The sequence below is a fragment of the Mixophyes fleayi genome, chromosome 10, assembly GCF_038048845.1.
Source record: "Mixophyes fleayi isolate aMixFle1 chromosome 10, aMixFle1.hap1, whole genome shotgun sequence".
In the NCBI taxonomy this organism is placed as follows: Eukaryota; Metazoa; Chordata; class Amphibia; order Anura; family Limnodynastidae; genus Mixophyes; species Mixophyes fleayi.
The window spans coordinates 2,932,899-2,957,106 of NC_134411.1; the positions used below are offsets into that span (position 1 = coordinate 2,932,899).

At 40.9% G+C, this 24,208-nt stretch overlaps 1 protein-coding gene across 1 annotated transcript; it reads left to right on the forward strand.

The window, feature by feature from the left end:
- The first annotated feature begins 11,889 nt into the window (after positions 1-11,889).
- Positions 11,890-23,853, forward strand: STX5 (syntaxin 5). Its single transcript, XM_075187625.1, has 11 exons — positions 11,890-12,012; positions 17,799-18,013; positions 19,182-19,252; positions 19,760-19,815; positions 20,854-20,924; positions 21,026-21,142; positions 21,826-21,882; positions 21,981-22,062; positions 22,273-22,373; positions 22,504-22,625; positions 22,763-23,853. The coding sequence occupies exons 2-11, from the start codon at positions 17,813-17,815 to the stop codon at positions 22,920-22,922; spliced, it is 1,038 nt and encodes a 345-aa protein (XP_075043726.1). The 5' UTR covers positions 11,890-12,012; positions 17,799-17,812; the 3' UTR covers positions 22,923-23,853.
- The last annotated feature ends 355 nt before the right edge of the window (positions 23,854-24,208 follow it).

A 24,208-nucleotide genomic window follows, 5' to 3' on the forward strand; every position in this document is an offset into this window, starting at 1 on the left:
ATAAGTCAAGTGGAGAAATACAGCTTCAAAGTGAATGACTGTTAACTGTGGTGAGAAACAAACTTGTGTGAACTTACATAGCTTGATGTGATATGTACCCCTAAGTCTAACTGTGAACAGTGAAGACAAGAGACATGTTCATGTGCACAAATACACTGTTTGTTGAATCTTGAGGTGGGAGAGACTGGACTAGACCCAGGTGGTTGAACCAGAGGCGGATTGGGAACTTAAAGTGGCCCTGGAAAAAAATATTGAAGTGGCCTCATGTCGGCGGGACCAAAATAACTGTAGGTGGGGCCAACACAAAAGTAGGCGGGATTTAGAACTAGAGGAATTTGGTTGTAGTAACATTTAGGAAAACCTAGATGTGATGACTTTACACACAGTGGGTCATCTCTAAAGCCATGCAGGGCAAATGTATAGTATACTATAGGCAGCACCCTCTTAGTATAGTATAGGAAGCCCCCAAATAGTATAGTATAGGTATCTCCCCTTAGTATAGTATAGGTTGCCCCAGGGGCGGTGCAAGGGTTCTCGGCGCCCTAGGCAAGCCGCCCCCGCCCGCGCCCCCCGAACACACTAAATAAAAAAAAAATTAGATTTCACTTACCTTTTCTTCCTCTAGCTGCTCCTCGCGATGCATGCTGAGAGGGAAGAGGAGGGGGGAATAACTTTATTCACACTGTCTGTCAGTGACAGACAGTGTGATACCTCAGAGGCGCCGGACAGACTATCACATGATCACTGACTGACGTCAGTGATCATGCGGACATTAAAAAACAGCGGCGGCCGCCCCGCCGCCGCTGCTGTGCATCTCTCTCGTGCCGCTGAACCGCTGACTAGATTACAAAATCTAGTCAGCGGCGCCCTGCAGGTCCCGGCGCCCTAGGCAACTGCCTAAGGTTGCCTAATGGGAGCGCCGGGCCTGGGTTGCCCCCCCTTAATATAGTATAGGTAGTCCCCCTTAGTATAGTATAGTATAGGTAACCCACCTTAGTATAGTATAGGTAGCTCCCCTTAGTATAGTATAGGCAGCCCCCTTAGTATAGTATAGTATAGGTAACCCACCTTAGTATAGTATAGGTAGCTCCCCTTAGTATAGTATAGGCAGCCCCCTTAGTATAGTATAGTATAGGTAACCCACCTTAGTATAGTATAGGTAGCTCCCCTTAGTATAGTATAGTATAGGTAACCCACCTTAGTATAGGTAGCTCCCCTTAGTATAGTATAGGCAGCCCCCCCTTAGTATAGTATAGGCAGCCCCCCTTAGTATAGTATAGTATAGGTAACCCACCTTAGTATAGTATAGGTAGCTCCCCTTAGTATAGTATAGGCAGCCCCCCCTTAGTATAGTATAGGCAGCCCCCCTTAGTATAGCATAGTATAGGTAGTCCCCCTTAGTATAGTATAGGACCCCCCCTTAGTATAGTATACTAAGCCCCCCTCACTTACCTTCAGTTGCTCTGAGCAGCGTCTCTTCTCACATCAGGCAGACAGGAAGTGAAGTCAGACTTCCTGTCTGCCGAACAGCACCGTGGGAGCCTAGCAATTGGCTGCCTGTTGCTGCCCACTGAACACCAATATTTTAGATTGCTTTCCTGTACGTGCCTCCCCCCGCCGCATCCAAACGCGCCCGCCCCCCCCCCCCCCCCAGGAAAATCTGAGGTGGCCTCCAGGTGGCCTCGTTAGGCCATCGGCCTACCGGGAAACTTCCCTGTAAGGTCTATGGCCAATCCGCCCCTGGGTTGAACTAAGGGTGATATCAGGTGAACACACTGCCACAAATGCACCCTAGCAAACCCAAGGGGTTACAAAACATGGCAGCAGAGTAGTGAGCAATGGTTTTGGATCAAAGCAGCAGGACATAAAAGTGAGACCTGAACCCTTCTGATCATATTAGAATGGCATCCCCATAAAGATACCCTGAAAAGAATAATTCTAAAAGTATAGTGTATTTATGTTAGTGACCAAGTTCCATTGTCCTTGATGTCACGGGGGAGTGAAAAAAAAGAGTCACTGAGGAACTATGATTAGGGACTTGATTTCTAAGGGAGAAAAGATTAGAGAGTACCTGTGAGTCAGATTTATCTGACTGTACCCCATGAAACAATCCTTGACATGATGGAGGATACTGCATAATTTTTCTCAAATGTGGGGCGGATAAAAATGGAGAGTCTCCCCAAGACTGTGTGCCATTCCCCAGAGAGTAGGGGAAGCGAATATTCTGAAGTAGGCCTCATCTAACTAGACCCAGAACCTGGCCTAAAATAAATGGTGGCACCTTTCTGTGTTATTGAGTAGGTGCCAGCAAACGCAACAGATAAAGGTCAAGGAAACAAAGGAACACATCAAAGTCTAGATTGTCGGTGACAACCCTACCAAAAATCTACATTGATAGAGTGCTGGAAAGTTTAGGCCCTGTCCCTGGACACAGTGTTAGAATCTATTCTTGTGACCATGGGAAGGACAAAAAATATCCACCCTTGTTTCTACTGTGAGAGAGGAGTGAAATAAATTTGTGGAGAGCTAAGAAGTGGAGTGACCCACTTTATAGCAAGCACATTTAATTTGGCCCAGTGGCAAATGCTTGGGGATAGCCACTTACACTCCTCTTGGAGAACTGACAGAAGTCTACAGATCAACATCCCGGAGACAAGAAAATATCCATCCTAACCACTGATATTCTCTTCCACATTTAAATACCCAAGACAAGTACTTCACCTAGGTACAATTGCACCACAGACCTCTATTTTCTCTCCAAACTGGTAGCAAAACTGAATAACACCCACACTCCCACAACCACGGTCCCACAGAAACCTCCAACACATTCTGACCTGCAGGTCAGGTAATCCTGAACCTACCACTAGCCAGCAACCACTGTACAAGATCTCACTTTCACAAGAGCAGACAGTCTAAAATTCACTCTTTCCAGCAATAATGTGACGCAGATTAACAGATTGTGAGAATCATGGCACACATACTTTGATACAAATTCCTTTTTCTCTTAGAGCCTTTTATACTTTTTATATTTTTCCAACACTGAATATTTAGACAGTATATAGCCACACTCACTGAGTTTTATCTCTTACTATTGTGCACATACCAAAAAGACGGCTAACTTCGCACACCCTTTATACTCCTTAAAATGAAAAGATTATCATCTTCTTTAGGACATCATGGCACTTGAAGCCCAAGTTCTTGATGCTCTAACTATGCAATTAGTGGATTTGTGGAGCCTTTCCCACAGGTTCAATCACCACATCTCCTTTTCATGTCTTTTCTGTTCCCTCCCCCCCTACATCGATTTATAAAGTGTTAATAACATAGTACTATTTCACTATTAATATTGTAATGTACAGGTTATTGGTCTATGTATGTTCATTATCTTGAGCAGCTTTTGTGTACACTCCTATATGTGTCACTATTATACTGGGAGATAATGCTCAGGTTACTGTACTCTAAGCTGCACTGATGCAACCTCGGTAAAATGTGTTTAAAAAAATTAACCAGTACTTGTTAAGTCAATAATCAAATCAGCCTGTATCTGGATAATTCCTTTACCATAACACTCGGTGGCTGGTGTGTTTGTTTTTACTCCTGTCCACCCAGGGTGAGGGGGGCTCATCCCTCTTTGCACCATGGCACCCCTATATATGGGTTGAAAGATTTATCTTTATATCTCCTGCCCAATATTTCATTAAATAGACCCTCCAAGCCAAAATTGGCTAGAAAGAGATTGCAACCAGACCTTGGGTCTGCAGGCTCCTTGCTGCCACAGCCAGAGGACTTTGAGGAGGCATCGCATCGGAGCGCAGGTTTCATCAGAATCCTACCAGCTCTACAGGAAAGGAGTCTGGCATGTGGGGAACCAAGTTGCAACAGGCTGAATAACTCTAGCCACCTTCATTTATGTACTTTACTTTCAAAAATTACCTCCACTGGCGTTAAATAATACTTAAAATTTGTGGTTATGTGAATTACTTCATTTAATGAAGACATATGGTACAAGAGGGCGTATTACCCCTACATAAATAGCAAAAGTATTACTCTACATAGACACACCACAAAGTATATTATTAATATATTAGCTTTGTACATGTGTGATTTATTTAATGCACTCTGGGACTGTTCTAAAACACTATACCATTGTATAATACCTCTCTAGATTATTTCAATACCACTGAGTTTTGTATGTCGATGACAGACTGGTGTATGTGAACAGGTGGCAAAGAATTAAATGCCTGCTGAATAAGCATCTTCTCTTAATCTAATGACTATTACATCACCATGATTAGTACCATTGTGTTTATATGTATTTAAAGAGCTGGGTCCTTACCTGGCTGCAGTTTCCATGAAAACAGAACCTATAAATATAAGACTGGGCAGAGCTTTCAATGATGATAAATAATAGAAAATGTGTTGTAGTAAGATGATTTATATTTAGCTATATCTACTTGTATATTTTTGGTGATAACCCCATAATAGTAGACTTTTTTTGGGAAAAAAAAAGACTATATTGTATTGTGCTTTACTGCAAATATTTAATGAATGTAAAGAAATGAAAAATTAAACCCAGTTAAAAAGCAAAGCAATAATCATGTTACAATTCAGATTGAAATCACGTTTATATTTAGTGTAGGACTGGCCAGAAGGTCAACTAAATATATATTGCAATATGCGGAACTAAAATTCCCTGTTTTTAATGCAGAACACAGCTTGAAGTCACTTGAATAGCTTTAGCAATAAATGTTTCCGGTGTGTGTAAAGGATGAGTGCATTTTTGTTTATACAATTTGGTCACCCCCATCTTGCACCCCAATTTTCATTTCTTTAAATTCATTAAATATTTGTGGTAGAGCATACTACTTTATAGGTTTGTTTTTTTCTTAAAAACTTGTTTTGTGACCAAACCCTTATTGTAGTTGTCAGGTGTCTAATATCTGCTATTGTTTGGGTTGATTGCTAGCTGTGTGCAGGCAAGACTCAGCCCAGTTTCAAAGTATAGCAATAATCATGTCAAAAACTTACTTTCCTATATTGTGGACTTCCCCTCTGGGAGCAGGGCCTGATCAAACACTAGGCTGACCAGGCTGCAGCCTGGGGCACTGAGTCCTGGGGGGCGCAGCGCGGCACACTAGCAAGCTGTTTTTTTTTTATTTTTTGTTTTTTTATTCAAATGCCGGCAATCGGCTTCTTTCTCCTCTGATGGGGCCGCCCCTATCCACAAGGGGGCGGTCCCGCATGTTCCTATACCCAATCACGCAGCTAACAGCATCTGATGCAGCTCTGATCACTCTGGGGAGGATGGCTCCTAAGAGAAACTGCAACTTTGATCCATAAGTTCCATTGATCTTGTCCTATAGATTGTAAGCTTGCGAGCAGGGTTCTCTTACCTCTCTGTCTGTATGTATTACCCAGTATTGTCTTATTAATGTTTGCTCCCAATTGTAAAGCGCTACGGAATCTGCTGGCGCTATATAAATAAATGTTGATGATGATAATGATTGGTTTAAGTGGGGGACTCTAGAGAGGGAATACCTCAGAGTTAGTAGCCTGACGGCTAGGATTTTGTTTACATTTTGTTCTGTTTGCAAGCTGGACTTGCATAAATAATCTGGCTGAAGTGCAACTGTCCACCCCAGAGGGTGGCATCCCCAATCCGATCTTGTCACAATATATATATATATATATATATATATATATATATATATATATATATATAATGTGTTGAAACTGCCCCAATTTGACGAGGCACATAATTCCCCCATGACAAAAAGCAGTATTTTTGCATCCTACATGCTGATGGAATAACTTGCTCGTTTTTAGCTAAAAATATTTTTAAGGTCCCTAAAGCTCCTGGCCAAAGTGACTTTTATGAGAATTCATCATCAGGAATCCTGTTGTTTCCTTCCACCCAAAGTATGCCACCCTATTGCCCATTTAGGGTTCGAATGCAGGATGTTAGGGGAATGTCAGCTGTCTATTAACATAAAGCAAGTAACGTTTAGGCAGAGAGTACTTACACTCAGACTCAAATCGAAACGCATCTTGAGATCCTCTTGGATTTTAAAACGGTCAGACCTATGCAAAAGTTCCATGCTCTTTTTTAAACCACAACTTGCATGCAACTTGCGCTCCAATTTGGATCAGGCCCAATGTGGTTAGCTGGCAAATCTATTTGACTTCTAGCCTAAAAAGAGAGGCCAAATATACCCTTATCATTTTTGTGGACATGTTGGATAAAAGTCAGACCTGTTGTTGGGTCTTTGTTATGCTATGGGTGGCGAGCCTTTTGATATTATATATATGTTCAGACAATCTGATATTTAGTTTGCTTTTTTTTTGCGTCCTACATACTGGAGGTCATAAGGGCACTCCAGCAGTTACAGCTGATGTGGTTCACATTTTGAACTCGCCTGTTTTTTACATTTTGGGCTACCTTTGTAGGTCTATTATAGGAAGATAACTGTACCTCAACCGGTAACTTAATGTTAAGTAATTCAAGGCAAGATAGATGCAGGAGAGAAGTTCAAACAACTGTGAATTTATTTTAAATATGTTGAAAACTTCCTGAGTGACCGATGATTAGATACAGAGGAAACACTGCTAGCAACTGATTACGAAGCAGAAAACAAAGTCCCTAGCAATGGTGGTCTCAAACAGATGTAGTAATTAAAGATCTTCAGAGACACTGGGGGCTAGATTTACTAAGCTGTGGGTTTGAAAAAGTGGGGATGTTGCCTATAGCAACCAATCAGATTCTAGCTTTCATTTATTTAGTACTTTCTACAAAATGACAGCTAGAATCTGATTGGTTGCTATGGGCAACATCCCCACTTTTTCAAACCCCCAGCTTAGTAAATCTAGCCCTGGGAGTCTGCAGTACTTCAAACAGTATAATAACAGTTCTGATAGTAGACAATAGTACTCACAGATACAATCATGGTAACGGAGGATATCCAATATTACTGATCACCTGAAAGGCAGCAAAAGTACAAGCAAAACTGAGACTAGTCCAGAGCCCCTCCTTGCAGTATCAGCAGATAGAATGATTTATATCAGTGATATAGAAAGATTTCCTTCCTAGCCAGCAGATAATTGTTGCCATGATCATCTCTTCTTATTCAAAGGTGGTTAAACTCATACAGTTCCTTTATAAACAGTTGAACTAACCCCTGGGATATTTTTAATCCAGTCTGGGTGCTGGCTACTGGTGGTGGGTAGGTAATTGTTAAAGAGACCACTTGCTTGATATGTATATGCATTTTTAACCTGTTTTTGTTCATTGAAAATCTCCAGGTCAACGAATGTTATCATTTCAGTTCTTGTATTAGTGGCGAATTCCAGATTCTTCATGTTTGGGTTTCTATGGGTTAGGATCTTTGCAATTCCTGTCCTGTTACATCTCATATGAAAACAAATATTGGATAGTAATGAAATTATACAGAACAATTTAGCTTGTTCTAAGATGAAATGTCATGGCTGAAGTTCAAACACTGATACAGAGGATTTCTGGTGGGCAGGGCATGTAGCACAACTGTGTTTAAAACCAGCTCTGGCTATCCATCTTCAATCCATGCACAACAAGCTGGAAGAAGTGCATACATTTGGCCAAAAATCATACAGGTGTGCTGGACGTAGCTCTCTGATAAGAACCGACAAAATATCTATGTGTATTCATACATGTGTATAAACATATATATTTCTATATATGGGCTGCTAAAGATTGGAATGACAGGATAAATTAGTCAAATATGCTAAGGAAATGTCTGCCTCTTATGGGGCTCTGCACCCACATATACATTAACACCCATGAGATTTTTTTTGGTAAGCACTGTGTTATGCATGTTTTGTCGCTATCCAATAACGATTGTCGAATCTCGATTTGTGTTTTCAACACACAAATATTTATTCTCAAAAAGTAGCAGAATAATTCAAGCGAAATAATAATAAGTACAGCCGTTACTTATCGCAGGCGCTCTGGATCCAGTGAACAGTCATTCAGGTCTGAAGTCTGAGGTCAATGTGACTGAACACTAGATGAGAGCTACTGCTTATATGCAAACAGAAATACAATGAAACAATGCAGATGGTATGACTTGCTTCTATTGGTCCAGGCTTCAGGAAGGTCCAGGGGGTTGCAGATCATAGGCTAGTTCAAACTAAAGAATCCAAAGGTGGGGGTCATCTCTCCAGGAGATGTGCTCCTTTCTTCCCGCCCAGACTCCAATTAGAACTAGTCTATTAGCATTTTATAGTCACCATCATATTAAAGGTTTATTCTCTAACATCAATAACTAGAGTATGCAATGTGCGATCTCTTCGCCGAATGCACCGGACAGCTGCTGATGTAAAGGGGATTAATATGGTATCAGATATGACACATTTCCTTTAACCTGAATCATATGTATCACTAATATGCATATAACTTATAATATTACACATAAACACTACTATATTTCGACATAAATAACTATGTGTTGCAACTACGATTAATGTGTACTATTTACAAATGTGTGTTTGTGCGAATGTATACAAAAGTGTAAAAACTGTCATTGCCACGTGTTGTGGCTGGATACACCCTTCCACGCCGTAGCGTACTCTACGCATAATTTCAGACAAAGACAATCAAGTTTGCTCGATATTAATTGAAATGACTTTATCCAATTTGCTGACTTCGACAACTGTAACATTTTCCCATCAGTATGAATTTTTGGACTTCTTTCCAAGATGGTAGATGATCTTGAAGGTTTCTAGAGTTTTTAAAGATAACCACGAGGTTCTCCAGTAAAAGAGGATCTATTTTGAATATCCGGTAGTATACCTGTATGATCTTCATCACATAACAAGGTTTTGTAGTTACAAACAATATGGAGTTTATTCAAGAGTTCACAAGCAGGCAGGAAATAAACACAATCCTACTGGATAAAAAGTATGCGGGAATGGAATCTCCTCTAGCTATGGTTCCAGATTCAGACGGGCATGTCTCGGATGGGGCCTGGACGTCTGTTATTAGCATCAGCCTTCTGTATTCTGGACCAGTCCACCTTCCATCTGTGGCCTATATAGGCAGGGATGTGTCACACATTGCACCAGCTAAGAAGTCGAGATTTCCCAGATCCTGGATTCCAAAACCTTTCGGGGCAAGACCAAGTATTTAGTGGATTGGAAGGGATATGGACCTGAGGAACGGTCCTGGGTGGATGCTTCTGATGTTCACGGTCCATCTTTGGTCAACAAATTTGCGGGGATCCCTGGTAAATACCTGTCTACCGTTAGACTCTGCACCTCTCTGGGGGTAAGTCTATCTAGAGCGGGGCTTCGAGGACTATTCCAAACTCAGGATCCGTGACAGGATGGAATCCAATGCTTCTATCCTGGCCAGCCCTGTTATCACTGCAGTTATTTTCGCCATTTCAGCAAGGATTGTGGCGTTATCAGGCGTGCACATTGCCAAGAATTTGGATATATGGCAAAAGATTGTAAAATGATTCGATGTAAATTTTGTGGAGAAGTGAGACATTCTTTTGACAACTGTCCCATGCTCACCACAACAGGGAATAGGATAACACTGTGACTCTTGGTTATCATTCTAATTCACCGATCACTGTTCTGTACTCTTTTTGCAGTTCTTGTGACCAATTGTATCTGATATACTGCAGTTTTTATTTTATTTCACCACTGGCCAGTGATTGCTGTCATTATTGTTATGTTGTTACTATTAAATTGTTTTTATTTTACCTCACGGATTGATTAGCGGGTTTTGTGTGTGCCAGCTGTCAGCGGTTTTTGTGTGTTGTCTACATTAAGGGGAACCTGAAGCATAGGGGTGTCGATAATCGTAGTTGTCCACGAGTGGAATGTCATGGTGAAGTGGAGACAATGGACCATTTCTTGCTTCAGTGTAAAGATTTACAAGGGAATCTTAGGCCTTTCGGGGCTTAGTTACCCTAAGTGGGTGTATGGAGCGTTGAAAAGGTGTGAGGCTTTTGATTTAAGCACTCGTTCTTTAGTTAGTACAGTTGTTAGATTTTACATATAGAATGTACAATGTTTAGTGTCCATTAGGGGCAAAATCCTTCCCTGTAGTGAGGTGGTTAATAGTATTCTGCACAAGGTTTGGAAAATAAGGGAAATTGGGAGGGACCAGATTCATGCTGTGAGCAGGGGTAGACTATAGGTATCTACCCTGATCTTTCACTATTACATTTTGTGAAAATCCCCCTTTTTAGTATGATTTACATACATTTAAAGATTGTTTTCATTTCCTGACAGTAAAGAGTGTGGGAGTGGTATTATATATTGGTGGCAGAGTTGTTGTAATGCAGAGTATTGTGGTAAGGGATATCTTGTTTCTTTGTTTTATATAGTTATTATTATTCTTTAATTATATGGCGCCACAAGGTATCCGCAGCGCTGAACAAAATACAAGACAGACAGTATATCAGGGCACGACAGTACAAAGTAAAACAAGTATAACCAAGACTTCAATATCTCCAGGCAAAGTATAATGGTGTAGGAGTAGAAGAAATGGTATACAGACAGAAGGGAAGAGGGCCATGCTCAAAAGAGCTTACATAGTAAGGGGAGCGGAAACAGACTGCAGGCACGAGAGGAGTCAGTAGAGACGGTCAAGCATAGGAGACAGGGAGGTGGGAGTTGAGGAGAACAGAAGTTATATAGTTATCTTAATTGTGAAGTGGTACAGTTGTTCAGCGGAGGTATTGTTATAGAATTGGGTGTTGTAATAAGGTGAATTTTCGTTCCTATTGGTCATCTTTACACAAATCCTTTGATGTATATGGTCTATTTCATTTTCGATAGTGATATGGTTTTTTTGTTCGTTGGAAATTTTAAACAAAAAACATTAACCTTTCCAAAACTACAGCTACTTCTTCAAAATGATCAAAATGATGCCTGTGCCCACTTTGCCACCTGATTTCATGCCCAAAACCTTTTTGGAACAGGCAAAATACCAGTGGGTTGTATGTAAATTATACTTGCCTACTCTCCCGGCATTCCCGGGAAGATCCTGAATTTCAGCGAGTCCTCTCGGAAGAGTAGGCAAACCTCCTGGATTCGCTGAAAGTCACGGCAGGGTCACTCCATATCAGTTTAACAAAGAGTGTCCACCACCCATCTCAGATTTGTTTGACATATCTTTAATTGAGAGGATGTCAAAACAATTATTTCTGCCAAATATCTCGACTGTCTGACAATTAGTTAATTAAATATTGATTTTTCAATGTATTAAATAATTTACTCATTGCGGCTTCTTTATCCAGTTTATTTGAAGTATCACGGGTGTTTATTAAGGAATCACCACAAAATTTAGACCCCTAATGTAACGGCAAAAAAAGCACAATCCCATTTTTTTTTTCAAAACTTCTCCCTCTTGTCATGTATGATGTAAATAACCCACTATCAAATCTGTGACCCAGCAAGGTTTAACCCTTGCAAAACTACAGCTTCTTATTCAATCTGTGTGTATATGTTAGGGAATTTAGACTGTAAGCTCCAAAGGGCAGGGACTGATGCGAGTTCTCTGTACTGTGGAATTAGTGGCTGATGACGAAAATAAACAAAACAGTGACTGCTACATTGCTACCTAATTTCATGCCCACAACCTTGTTGGCCTAAGCAAAATACAATTACAATTTACATATGGAACACCCTTGTATGTCAATCTCATTATAAATCTTTGATATAACTTGATTTAATCTTTTAAAAAGAAAGTTTTCTGAATAATAAAATGGAGAATGAATAAGAAGCCAAGTTTAGCCTCGTTGTGAGCAGTGAGGGCAAATCTCCCCTCCAGACGAAGCCGCTTCCGCGTCCTCATCATATAACGCCTCCTCCTTTAGTGACGTCATCACCGTGCGCTCAGAGCCCCACAGGAGCCAGTGACGCCGGGGTACGTGGCGCTGACGTCAGCGAAACCTCCGGCTCAGAGTAAGTCATCAGCGCTGGTGGCCGGTCAGACAGACGGGAATTGTGACGTAAAAAAGGACCGTAAGTATAACTGACCCTAAACATAGTGTTACCCCACATCACCGGGCGCTGGCACGTCACGTGGTGAGGGCAGTTGTCGCCCGAGGCAGAGGGGCTCAGACTGTTATGGGTTACAGCTGACGTCATAACAAGGAGTCGCTGGACTAAGGGAAATTAGTTTCGTGGGTCAATATAGGATGTCAACAATTTAGGACTAGACCATCTAGTTTATGTTACCATTGGTTTATGTACCTCGTTGCTTGGTTGGTTTGTATTTAATTGAATTATGTGTTGAAATGAGATGACCATTGTAATGAGGTAAATAGTCCCAGGCTGGTAGAGAGTGCTAGATGGAAATCATGTGATGTGTGAGAGGAGGATAACTGGTTTAAGCCTATATACTGTATGTAAGATTAAATATCTTTGGCTTCACCCTCATCATCGTTGCCTTGTGCTTTTTGTATGATAGGGCACTCTGTTTCACTTACAGATTCTTTTTTTTATATATAAATATATAACAGTGCACACATGTAAGGCAAACAGGGAATAATAAAGGGTAGTAGTAGAGATACAGCTTATGCTGCTTTTTCAACAAACACACAGGAGTAGTGCCCCCAGCCCAGCCAGCCCCTGCTGTAGTGAGTAGAGTATAAGATATGTATTGTTTAAAACAGTGTCAGTGCCTCTGAGGAGATGGCAAAGGTAGATAATTGACCTTGTAACATGTCTCTGAGAAAGTGAAATGACTGAATAAGTTTGATTGCCAAACATTTTAACTTTGCCTAAAATTTTACACCATGATAGGAACAGGGTTTTATTCCAACCTATTCCTAGTCCCGAAGCCGGACGGCTCCTTTCGCCCTATCTTAAATCTAAAGGGCCTCAATGTTCACTTAAGGGTGGACAAGTTTCGGATGGAATCTCTAAGGTCAGTGATAAACGGCCTAGAGAAAGATCAGTTCATAGCGTCCATAGATATAAAGGACGTGTATCTCCATATTCCCATTTGGATCCACCATCAGTCCCTTCTCAGATTTTCGGTGGGATCAGTTCACTATCAGTTTCGGGCCCTCCCCTTTGGCCTATCAACAGCGCCAAGGGTCTTCACAAAGATTATGTCAGTGATGGCAGCATGTCTTCACCTGCAGGGTGTTCAGGTCGTTCCTTATTTGGACGACCTGCTAATCAAGGCTTCCTCAGAGAGTTGCCTAAGCTATTGCCTATTCCTCACCCAAGCGGTTCTCGAGGGCCACGGATGGCTGATAAATTTAAGGAAATCCCAGTTGGTTCCGTGTCAGCGCATGGTGTTCCTGGTACTCCTCATGGACACCAGCAAACAAAGGATATTTCTCCCAGTAGAGAAGATCACCTCTATTCAGAAGGTAACCTCCCAGGTTCTGTCTTCTCCCAGACCCTCAATGCTCTTGTGCATGAGGCTACTGGGAAAGATGGTGGCCTCCTTCGAGACCATTCCCTTCGGTCGAGCTCATTCTCGATGTTTCCAGTGGGACCTATTGTCGAAGTGGTCAGGTTCACACCTACGCCTAGATCTTCAAAAGATTTCTCTATCCAAGAGGGCGAGAACATCTCTTCAGTGGTGGATGTGCCAGGATCACTTGAATGTGGGCAGATCCTTCGCACCTTGGTCGTGGATCATAGCCACGACGGGCGCCAGCCTCAAAGGTTGGGGGGCGGTGGTCCTGCACCTCCGGCTCCAGGGGTGTTGGTCGGTTCAGGAGTCGGCTCTCCCAATAAATGTATTGGAATTGAAGGCCATTCTTCTAGCCCTTCAGGGAGCACAATCCCTTCTTCAGGGCCACCCAGTCCGTATCCAGTCCGACAATGCCACGGCCGTGGCATATGTCAACAGACAAGGAGGAACCAGGAGCGCAGCGGCGATGGATATCGCAGCCCAAATATTGGTTTGGGCAGAGCTATATGTTCCGGCAATATCAGCAGTTTTCATTCCAGGAATAGAAAACTGGGAGGCGGACTATCTAAGTCGAAATCAGATGATGCCGGGGGAGTGGTCACTTCACCCGGAAGTCTTCCAATCTCTGGTTCACAGGTGGGGTCTTCCAGACATAGACCTCATGGCTTCCAGACACAACAGAAAGGTCCACAGGTTCTGCGCAAGGGTAAGAGATCCCCTAGCGGCGGCAGTGGACGTCCTGACGATGTCATGGGAATTCAGGATGGGATATCTGTTTCCTCCGATCCCCATGCTTCCTCGCGTCCTCAGACGAGTTCGACAGGGTTCCCTACCAGTAATTCTGGTAGCCCCCTTCTGGCCACGGCGTGTGTGGTTCGCAGAAATAATATCTATGGCGGAAGGTCCGGGATTCCACCTTCTGTATCGTCACGACCTTCTTCTTCAAGGTCCATTCCATCACCAGAATTTACATCAGCTCAATTTAACGGCATGGCTGTTGAAGCCAGCCTTTGGAGGGCTAGAAGGTTTTCTTCCAGTGTAATTCAAACGTTGATGCGAGCTAGGAAACCAGTGTCATCTCGCATCTATCACCGGATTTGGAAGGCATATATTAGATGTTGTGAAAGTAGGACATACCACTCGTCCTCCTTTCGCCTCCCTCGCTTGTTAGCTTTCCTTCAGCATGGCTTAGAAGCAGGCCTTAGATTAGGCTCCTTAAAGGTTCAGGTTTCAGCCCTTTCGATATTTTTCCATACGAAGTTGGCTGACTTACCAGACATTAGAACTTTTTTCCAAGGAGTTCTCCATATACAGCCTCCTTATGTCCCTCCTACAGCTCCATGGGATCTCAATCTGGTTCTGGACATGCTCAAGGGACCCCCCTTCGAGCCTTTGAACAAGGCGGATTTTAAGTGTTTGACCTGGAAGGTCCTTTTTCTTCTGGCTATTGCCTCTGCTCGCAGAGTTTCTGAATTAGGAGCCCTGTCCTGTCGGGAACCTTATTTGGTGTTCCACGAGGACAGAGCGGTGTTAAGAACCCTTCCTTCCTTTGTGCCAAAGGTAGTTTCGGCTTTTCATCTAAACCAGGAAATAATTGTTCCGGTTTTCTCATCCACTTCTCATACGGATCAGCAATCGATGAAAAAGTTGGATGTGGTTAGAGCTCTCCGCATTTATGTTAAAAGAACTTCCCAGATTAGACGGACTGACTCACTGTTTGTTCTTTATGACGCTAATAAGAGAGGCTGGCCAGCCTCAAAACAATCCATCGCCAGATGGATTACGTCTACCATCAGGCAAGCTTATATTAATGCTAACCGTGCTGTGCCGGAGAGACTTACGGCCCATTCCACCAGATCGGTGGGGGCCTCGTGGGCAGCAAGGAATGGAGCTTCTGCGGACCAGCTTTGCAGGGCAGCCACCTGGTCCTCTGTCCACACCTTTACCAAATTTTACCAGTTTAATATATTTGCCTCTGCGGATGCAAATTTTGCTCGTAGTGCTTTACGAGCAGGGCTTTCAGAGTAGTCCCACCCTTAGGGGGCTGCTTTAGAACGTCCCTATGGTAAGCAGTGTCCCCCAGACCGGATGAAGGAGAAAAGAGGATTTATGTACTTACGTTAAATCCGTTTCTCTGATTCCGTCTGGGGGACACTGCGATCCCTCCCTTCTGTTTTTCTTCTGCGTGTTCTTGTGTGACTGCCCTTTTTTATCTTGGGCTTGTTAAAACTAACTGGACAGGAAGAGGCAGGGGGTTTGTAGAGGGGAGGGGTTTGCCAGCAGTACTAAATTAACTAGTTAGGTGCCAACTCTCAAGTGCCCCTCCACAACCCATGGTAAGCAGTGTCCCCCAGACGGAATCAGAGAAACGGATTTAACGTAAGTACATAAATCCTCTTTGTTTCTTCATCTGTAGTTTCAAATGCAGTAACCAATGATCCTGAAACCTCAATCTGCTACCATCATGAAAAGCTTCTGCTGCTAAGATATGAAGAATTTCAGAAAACATGCAGTAATCCTATCTTGTCTCACAAAAAAGGAGCTAGAAAAAGCTTAAAAGTTATGTCACTGAAGTGGACCAAAGAACATGGTGATTGTCAGCTTGTTGTATATTTTGGACAAGATGATTGTGACACTTCGAGCTGTGTGAGCCTGTGCGTTATTAGCGATACCAATGACCATGTAGCTATAACTGTGCATGCCTTCATGACGGTAGTTATGAAACACTTGGCAATATCATTGTCAAAATTGGAGTATGTTTACTACTTTAGTGATGGTGCTAGTGCACAATACAAGAACTGCAAAAACTTTTTTTAACTTATGCTTCAATAAGGATGACTTCAACATTTCAAGCAGAATGAAATTTTTTGTCACATCTCATGGTAAGAGTCCATGTGATGGCATTGGAGGGACAGTTAAACATCTAGCCACCTGCACCAGTCTGCAAGCGGTGAAAACCCATCACATCTTGACACCTTTGGACCTGGGCAAATGAAAATGTACATGGCATAAAGTTTTTTTACGTGTCACAAAACGAAATACTGCTAACTAAGCTGCATATCCGTCTAGAAACGGCAAACGCTGACAGGAACACGTTCTCATCACAGATTTCGGCCTATTCGTAATGATGAGCTACACATATATCGATTGTCATCAGACAACATAAAGACAGGAGGAACCAAAGTTAGTGACACTATGACCACAGTCACAAAAAACGTGGACAAAAGTGATCTGCAACCTGGAATATACATAGCAGCAGTGTATGATAACATCTGGTACATTGGGTATATCATTCAATGTAATGAGGAGGAACAAGATGTGCTGATACACTTCATGAAACAAAACCAATCAACAAATGTGCTGTCCTGGCCTTCAAGGGATAAGTGTTTTGTTCCTTTTATTCACGTCCTCTGTGTAACGGAAGTGCCTACTATCCAAGGAAGTACTGGAAGGCAGTATACACTTTCTGGTGACACTTTAAGGAACATTACAGACCGTTACAACAAGTTCCAAGCAAGGGAAAAATAATTAGATTGTTGACTCAACTTCAGTTAAGCACTTAAGAAACCATGAAATTTAAAACCTTTAACATAACTTGTGTTGATTATGTATGCGATACAATAGTAATCGAACATCAATTTCATTATTTTTTTTTCTCCACTATAAAACAGTACCTTGCTGTGGCAGTAATGTATACCTTGTTTAAACACCCCCCTTACCCCCCCCCCCCCCCCAAAAAAAATGGGATCTCTAATGTCAATTGAATCTAGCGTTTTTATTTCTATTTGAAAAAAGTGCTTTTTTGCCATAACGCAAAACATGAGGCAGATAAAGTAATTTGGTTTGGATTCGGGCGGAAGAGTTACCTTAGGGGTCCAAATTTATTTATTTTTTTTTCCTTAATAAACACCCGTGATACTTCAAATAAACTGGATAAAGAAGCCGCGATTAGTAAATTATTTAATAAATTGAAACATCAGTATTTAATCAACTAATCGTCAGTTAGTTGAGATATTTGGTAGAAATAGTTGTTTTGACATCCTCTCCACTAAAAAAAAATAAAAAAAATCTGAGATGGGTGGTGGACATTTCATGTTATTTTGGGTGATCTGATGTGGAATGACCCCTCTGTGAAAGTTTATATATCCAACTTGTTTATCTGGAGTTAAGCATTTCACCAGGTATTCAAATATTTTGTAATGTTTTGCTTTTGGGGGACACAGGAATGGTGGGTGTGGGCCCTGCCTCCAGGTATGACACTAGCTGCCCAGCACCGTTTTATATTATTAATGACAGATATTTTGTGCTCTTACTCTCATGTATCTTTTATATATGTATGGATCTATGCATGTAATAATTGAAATTTGTCCTTTAGCCGGCCCAGGACCCATGAACGCTCGTAGACGTCACGGTTCCCGCAACACTGAGAACGGAGTATACGTAGGACCACCTCAGACCCAGGTCCTGCCCTCCCAAACCACCACAGAAGCTTTATCTTCCCCTCTTCTTGCCCCACCAACTGACACCATGTCTTGCCGGGACCGCACTGCTGAGTTCATGTCTGCTTGCAAGTCTTTGCGTGGGCGCCAGGTTAGTGTACTAGAGAGCTAATAGGATAGGACTCCAAAAATGGGGAACATGATTCATGTAAGCAAAGGCACTGGAGGAAATTGCCTTTGCGGAGACAACTTAAAGTCTTTACTTGGAAAGTAATTTTGGTCATAAGTTCCACTTTAAAATGCTGAAATTATATCTAAGAGCCATCTAACCAGGCATGTGCATGTTGTAAATGGTTATTTTATACTGACTTACATCAGTTTTTCAAGCTCTGGTTTTATTGACTGGGGTTGCTATGGCGATCTTTTATAAAGTGGTTGGCACTATACTGTATATACCACAGGGTATTATTTGGTAAATGGAAAGAAAGAATGAAAATAATTAGGAAATCTGCTATTTTTTTCTTAAAGTACCATATGTAAACTATCTTGGTTATCATTAAAAGTAGCACGTTATACTGCTAACCAGATGATTGATTTATTAATTAGTTCAATTCTGTGACATAGTATGTAGAATACACAGAAAATTATTAAAAACATGGTCACTGTAAGCTGCCATATATCTTAGTAAACAGTGCTGTGTTTGATTTATAAAGCTGGGTACACACTACACGGTTTTCGTCCAATAATCGGCTCAAACAGCCGACATACGACCGCTCATTCAAAAGTCGGGTCAGTGTGTGCAGTGACACGATGGTCGAAAGTCTGCCCAAATGGACGATTATCGCCTCATTTGGCTGGTTGTACCGTTTAATATTTTCGTTCCAATCTCGTTTCCGCTGTGTAGTGTGTATAAACTTCCGACCGATCCACAACAGTGAGTACGAAATTACATGGCTGTAAAAAGTCGCTAAAGGGACGTCCGCTCTTCCCTTTATTGTCCTAAACAAGGCTGTGTGTATGCAGTCCATGGACCGAGCGATCGGACCATCGATCGTATGTAAAATCGCTTGGCATAAAAAGTTGGTTGAAATTTCTGTAGTGTGTACCCAGCTTAAGAATCCTATATATGTACAGATCACTATAACAAAATATTTCTATTTTTTTCTGTTCTACTATAAGGTTCTATAAATTGTTGGATATTGCTCATTACCACTAGCAATGAGGAAATCGGAAAGAAGTGACATATTATGAACAATGTTATAATTCTTGGATAGTATGTCTTTTCTCTCTGTTTATCCCACTACATACTTCTTTTACAGAACGGTGTTCAGCTTTCCAACCCCAGTCTCAGTGCTGTGAAACAGAGAAGTGAATTCACTCTTATGGCCAAGTAAGAAGCTCCATTCACTCCTTGCTTTTCCTCCTTTCTGTTTCTTATCTTCTTCATTAGCTGTATCGTATCTACTGCAACGCTATCATTTTCTACCTTGATGTAACTTTTTTTTGTATAGTCCTGTTTTTCATCAGTCTTCCAATCTTCCACTTTCACTCTATATTCTGTCAAAACACTCACTACTTTTTTTTGCTACTTTTATATTTATTTCCCATCCTTCTTTCCCCTGTTTATTGGCCAATCAGATCATTGGAATGTTCACAGAAACGCATATTTTCGGATCTTGTGTGATCATGCTAGTTATGGCAGGGCTGTATGGGACAGGACAGTGCAATGATGTGAAGTGGGGAATGGAGTCAAGCAGAAAGCCACAGATTGAGAGTAAGATGGTGGAAGTAGAAGGGTACTCAATAGAACAGATTAATGATGTGAGGTTCCTGTCAATCTGATGTAAAAAGATTGTGGTGTTAACTTGTTTTACTTAGCATTCTCTATCTTCTGCAGACGCATCGGAAGGGATCTTAGCAACACATTTAGCAAACTGGAAAAGTTGACGATATGTAAGTTTGTAAAATATACAAATTGCTTCGAATAGGAGTGTGTGTGTAACATATTTATTTATTTTAAAGAGATATATAGAGATATGATATAAATACATCATGAAAATTAACTGCAGCCAAAACTACTTTAGGGTTTAGAGAAATACACATTGTTAAATGAAGTCTTATCAGTATATTTATATGCAGGCATCTGTCTCCACACAATATTGCAATACACTGTTTGTTTATTTATTTTTCAAAGAACTACTTCTAAATAAAAGATAATACAATTGAAAGTATCACTTTATTGGGCCTTTGTCAGAGTAGTTTACTACAGGTCAGGACCTCCTTTGTTAGTAGAACTCTCATCTGCTATCTTTATGGTGCTGTGCTAGGATAGCCTGAGATTGGATGTATCATGGTGCAGAAATGTCATTGGAGGATGGAGGGAAATAAAGGACCAGTTACCATAAGTATAATTGCTCCTCTTTTTCCTGTTGTGCGGAGCTTCAGTGAGAAGCCCTGCCGCAGTCATTTTATTTTATTACCCTATAGCAACAGAGAGGAACACGAATGTACACTAGGCTGGCCAGGTTGGAATGTGCCCCTTTTCCTGTCTAGACCAGAAGGGGGACAGCTCTAGGGTAACAATATTACCGCTGCAGATCTGTTCACTAAAGCACTTCACAGTGGTGGTGATTGATAAGATCAATTTTAGATTTTTTTTTATCCTTAACGATGTGAAAAAATGATCGATGATAAGAATGTGTATTACATGACTTGGGCCCATGTGATCGAGTCATTCTATCCTGTTTTGCCATTTACTTCTGTAGTTAGATTGGACACGGAGACCATTGTTAGGCGATCATGAATTATGTCTAAGTCTAGACACTTTTTTTTTTTTTAGATTTAATTTTTATACATTCATTAGTTTTTATTGAATTTTAACATGAGTGAGGGAATGCAGAAGAGGAGGGGGTAGGCATTATTTGGATCATTTTGATTGAAGGTAAAAGGATTAAAAACTTTTATGTTGATGATTATTATCTCTTGTTTCAGTGGCTAAAAGGAAGTCTCTTTTTGATGACAAAGCTGTGGAAATTGAGGAACTAACATACATCATTAAGCAAGTAGGTGTCTGTATACATAACCTGCATATATTGTGTTATAAACGTGTACATTATGTGTGTGTGTGATTGTTTCTTATATATACCCATCTTCTCATACACAGGACATTGGTAGCCTGAATCAACAGATTGCTCAATTACAGTCATTTGTTCGAGCACGTGGCAGTCAGAGTGGGCGTCATCTTCAGACTCACTCAAATACCGTGGTGGTCTCTCTTCAGGTGAGGTGATAACTGTGTAATGTACCAATGCTGATCAGCTGTTGGGGTACTATACCCACTCTAGCTGCTAAATTAGTTATTCATGGCTTGTTTTTAACACATGGTATTATCCAATAGAACCAAACAATTTAATACTCTCTGTGAATTTTTAGTACTGCAGTTTACTCCTCATTCACTCTTGTGACATTGTGCATTCAAAACCACTATTTAAAAGCATAGATGATGCAAGATATAGATCAGTAGATTGTATAGTGTAGAACCTAGGAAATACTAGACACAAGTTTTCTAAGATAATGGTGGGCTTTATATATAAAGTCCTACATACATATAGCACAGTAAAATGTTCTAGGTTATTCTATAATAAGTGGCATTATCCTAGAAATTCAGATAATGAAGATACATAATCCTCAATCTAGAAATCATAGGTGAAAACATGCAAATCACTTCTTAACATGATAGAAGGTGTAGTCCATAGACTAACAGGAGAGCTACTTGTGGAGTAGAAATAAAAGCTACCTCTTATGACACACTTATCATTGTTCATCCTTCTATTTGTCCAGTAAACACGGCAAACCATGCAACCCATAATTGAATATTTGACAAAGTTTTAACCTCTAGTCCAGTCCTAGTGATCTCTCATCTTTTCAAATGTTAATCCTTTTTTTTTTCTTTTATTCTTTTAGTCAAAACTAGCGTCAATGTCTAATGATTTCAAGTCTGTATTGGAAGTAAGGACAGAGGTGAGGTTTAAGAATGGGGAAGAGTCCCTTTATCATAGGCCATCTAGTCCTGCAGTAATCCATTTCAGCATTTGTGTATTTTTTATTCCCCCCCACAGAATCTAAAGCATCAGCGAAGTCGCAGAGAGCAATTCTCTCAGGGTCCGGTCTCTGCTTTTCCTCTCCATCACAATAGCATGGGTAATATGTCATAATATCTATATTTGTATTTCACAGCTCTATTGCATAACACTGTGATCTCTCACTTACTGATTTATCATCCTCAGTCTGTGTCTGTAAATCTGTCTCCTCTATCATCATATCTATTACTGTCTGTTCTATCCTATTTTTGTTTTGTTTTTATCCACATTTGTAATGATTTGTTCCCATGCATGTTTTTCTCTTGTCCAGGGCCCTCCGTTCTCCTCCAAGACGACTCCCGTAGACACGGAGATGTGACAATAGAGATGGATTCTAAAGTTAGTCAGCAGCTGCAGCTCATAGATGAGCAGGTAGGAGCAAGGGCAAATGGTAATGCATAAGAGGATTAAATGGACAAGGGAATACTGCAGATACTTCATAGGTGGAATAAACTAACGAAATCAGTGTGTTTCACTAGTATCATTTTGCTCTTGATTTCAGGATTCCTATATTCAGAGCCGAGCAGACACTATGCAAAACATAGAATCCACCATAGTTGAGCTGGGCTCTATCTTCCAACAGTTGGCTCACATGGTGAAGGAGCAGGAGGAAACTATACAAAGGTAAGGACCTGAAAAACGCACCATTAAAACTAAATTTACGTCCTTTGAACCCCAATAACATTCTTCTCATTCCTTAGAATCGCTAATGCCATTTTCCTTCAGGTTTCATTCACATTCTTGTATCTTTCTTTGCTCAGAATTGATGGGAATGTAGAAGACACACAACTAAATGTGGAAGCTGCACACTCTGAGATCCTGAAATATTTCCAATCCGTAACCTCAAACCGCTGGCTGATGATCAAGATCTTTCTTATACTTATTGTTTTCTTCATCATCTTTGTGGTTTTCCTGGCTTGAAGCTGCCCCCAAAAAATCAAAACTGTCCACACACTCCATGCTACCTCCAGACAACATCCGGTTCTACAAAATGGAGGAAATATCACAAAGTGTCAATGTGTGTGTGTGTATATGTATGTGGACTGGGGGTTGTGTATGTGTGTGGCCTGTATGTGAGGGACAGAAGACGTGTGATGATTAGGGGTGGTCATGCTGTGGTCTTTGTACTGTTTTACTATACCACCTGTAGAGCAGTGAGATGCCTACCCCTGGATTATACAGTGCACATCTGTGATAGTGTCAGTTGATCACTGTGTGTGTGTGTATGTATAAAATATATTATAGACAATATTTACATATGAATAGATTTTAGACTATGTAATACATACACACACATATATGGATTGTATGAGTATATAAGTTTGAGTGAAAGTGGTATGTGTATGTATGTGTGTACATTGCCTGTGAATGTATGCATGTTTGGTAGGACAGTTCATACATGCACAGGCTGTGACATTTGCCAATGTTCATCAAGTGATTGGATAAGTATGTGTGTAGGAAAGTTTAATCCAACCTATCTGAAGTGTCTTACTGGAACTCCCCAAAATCAATACAGGGCATGTGAAAGGATGGGCCAGGCTCCTCTGCCTCTGTATACAGACAACACATTCTTATTTTAATCTCTTGTAGACTGTTTTTTGTTTTTAAATTATTAATAATACTCTAACATTATTAAAAGAATTGATATTACAGTAGGCAAAGTGTTGCCCTCTCTTGCGGGGGAAGGTCTTGTAGGGATGGATTAAATGACTTTACGAGGAGGGTATTTTTTTTTTAACACATTCCATAAATCTACCCTATTGTGTTCGGGGTGAAGATAGTGACCTTCAAACGATGTATAAATTGTATATAGCGCAGAATGCCGAAAAAAATACACATTTCAGCTCAGTAATTCGTGTTTGCCTTGTCCATTATTGCATTTATAATTGTGTGTGAGAAATGTATAATAATCAATCATAATTTGTTCCTGGAAGTTTGTAGGGGTTAGAAGGTATGGTTTGCCCTTGGTTCTGCCATGTACATGAGTGGATTTGTTCTATGTATGCATACTAAACTACTTCTAAAATGTCCTTGTCTTTCACCACTGCCCATGGCATTCCTGTCCTCATTAAATGGTTCAGCAGCTTTCCTCACAATTGCTGAGATGATGCAATCGATGGTTATAGCTATGTGTATGATATTTTTTACAGAGCATCATTAATTGCTTTATTTTTTTTAAAATATATAAGTGCCTATGTACCTAATTT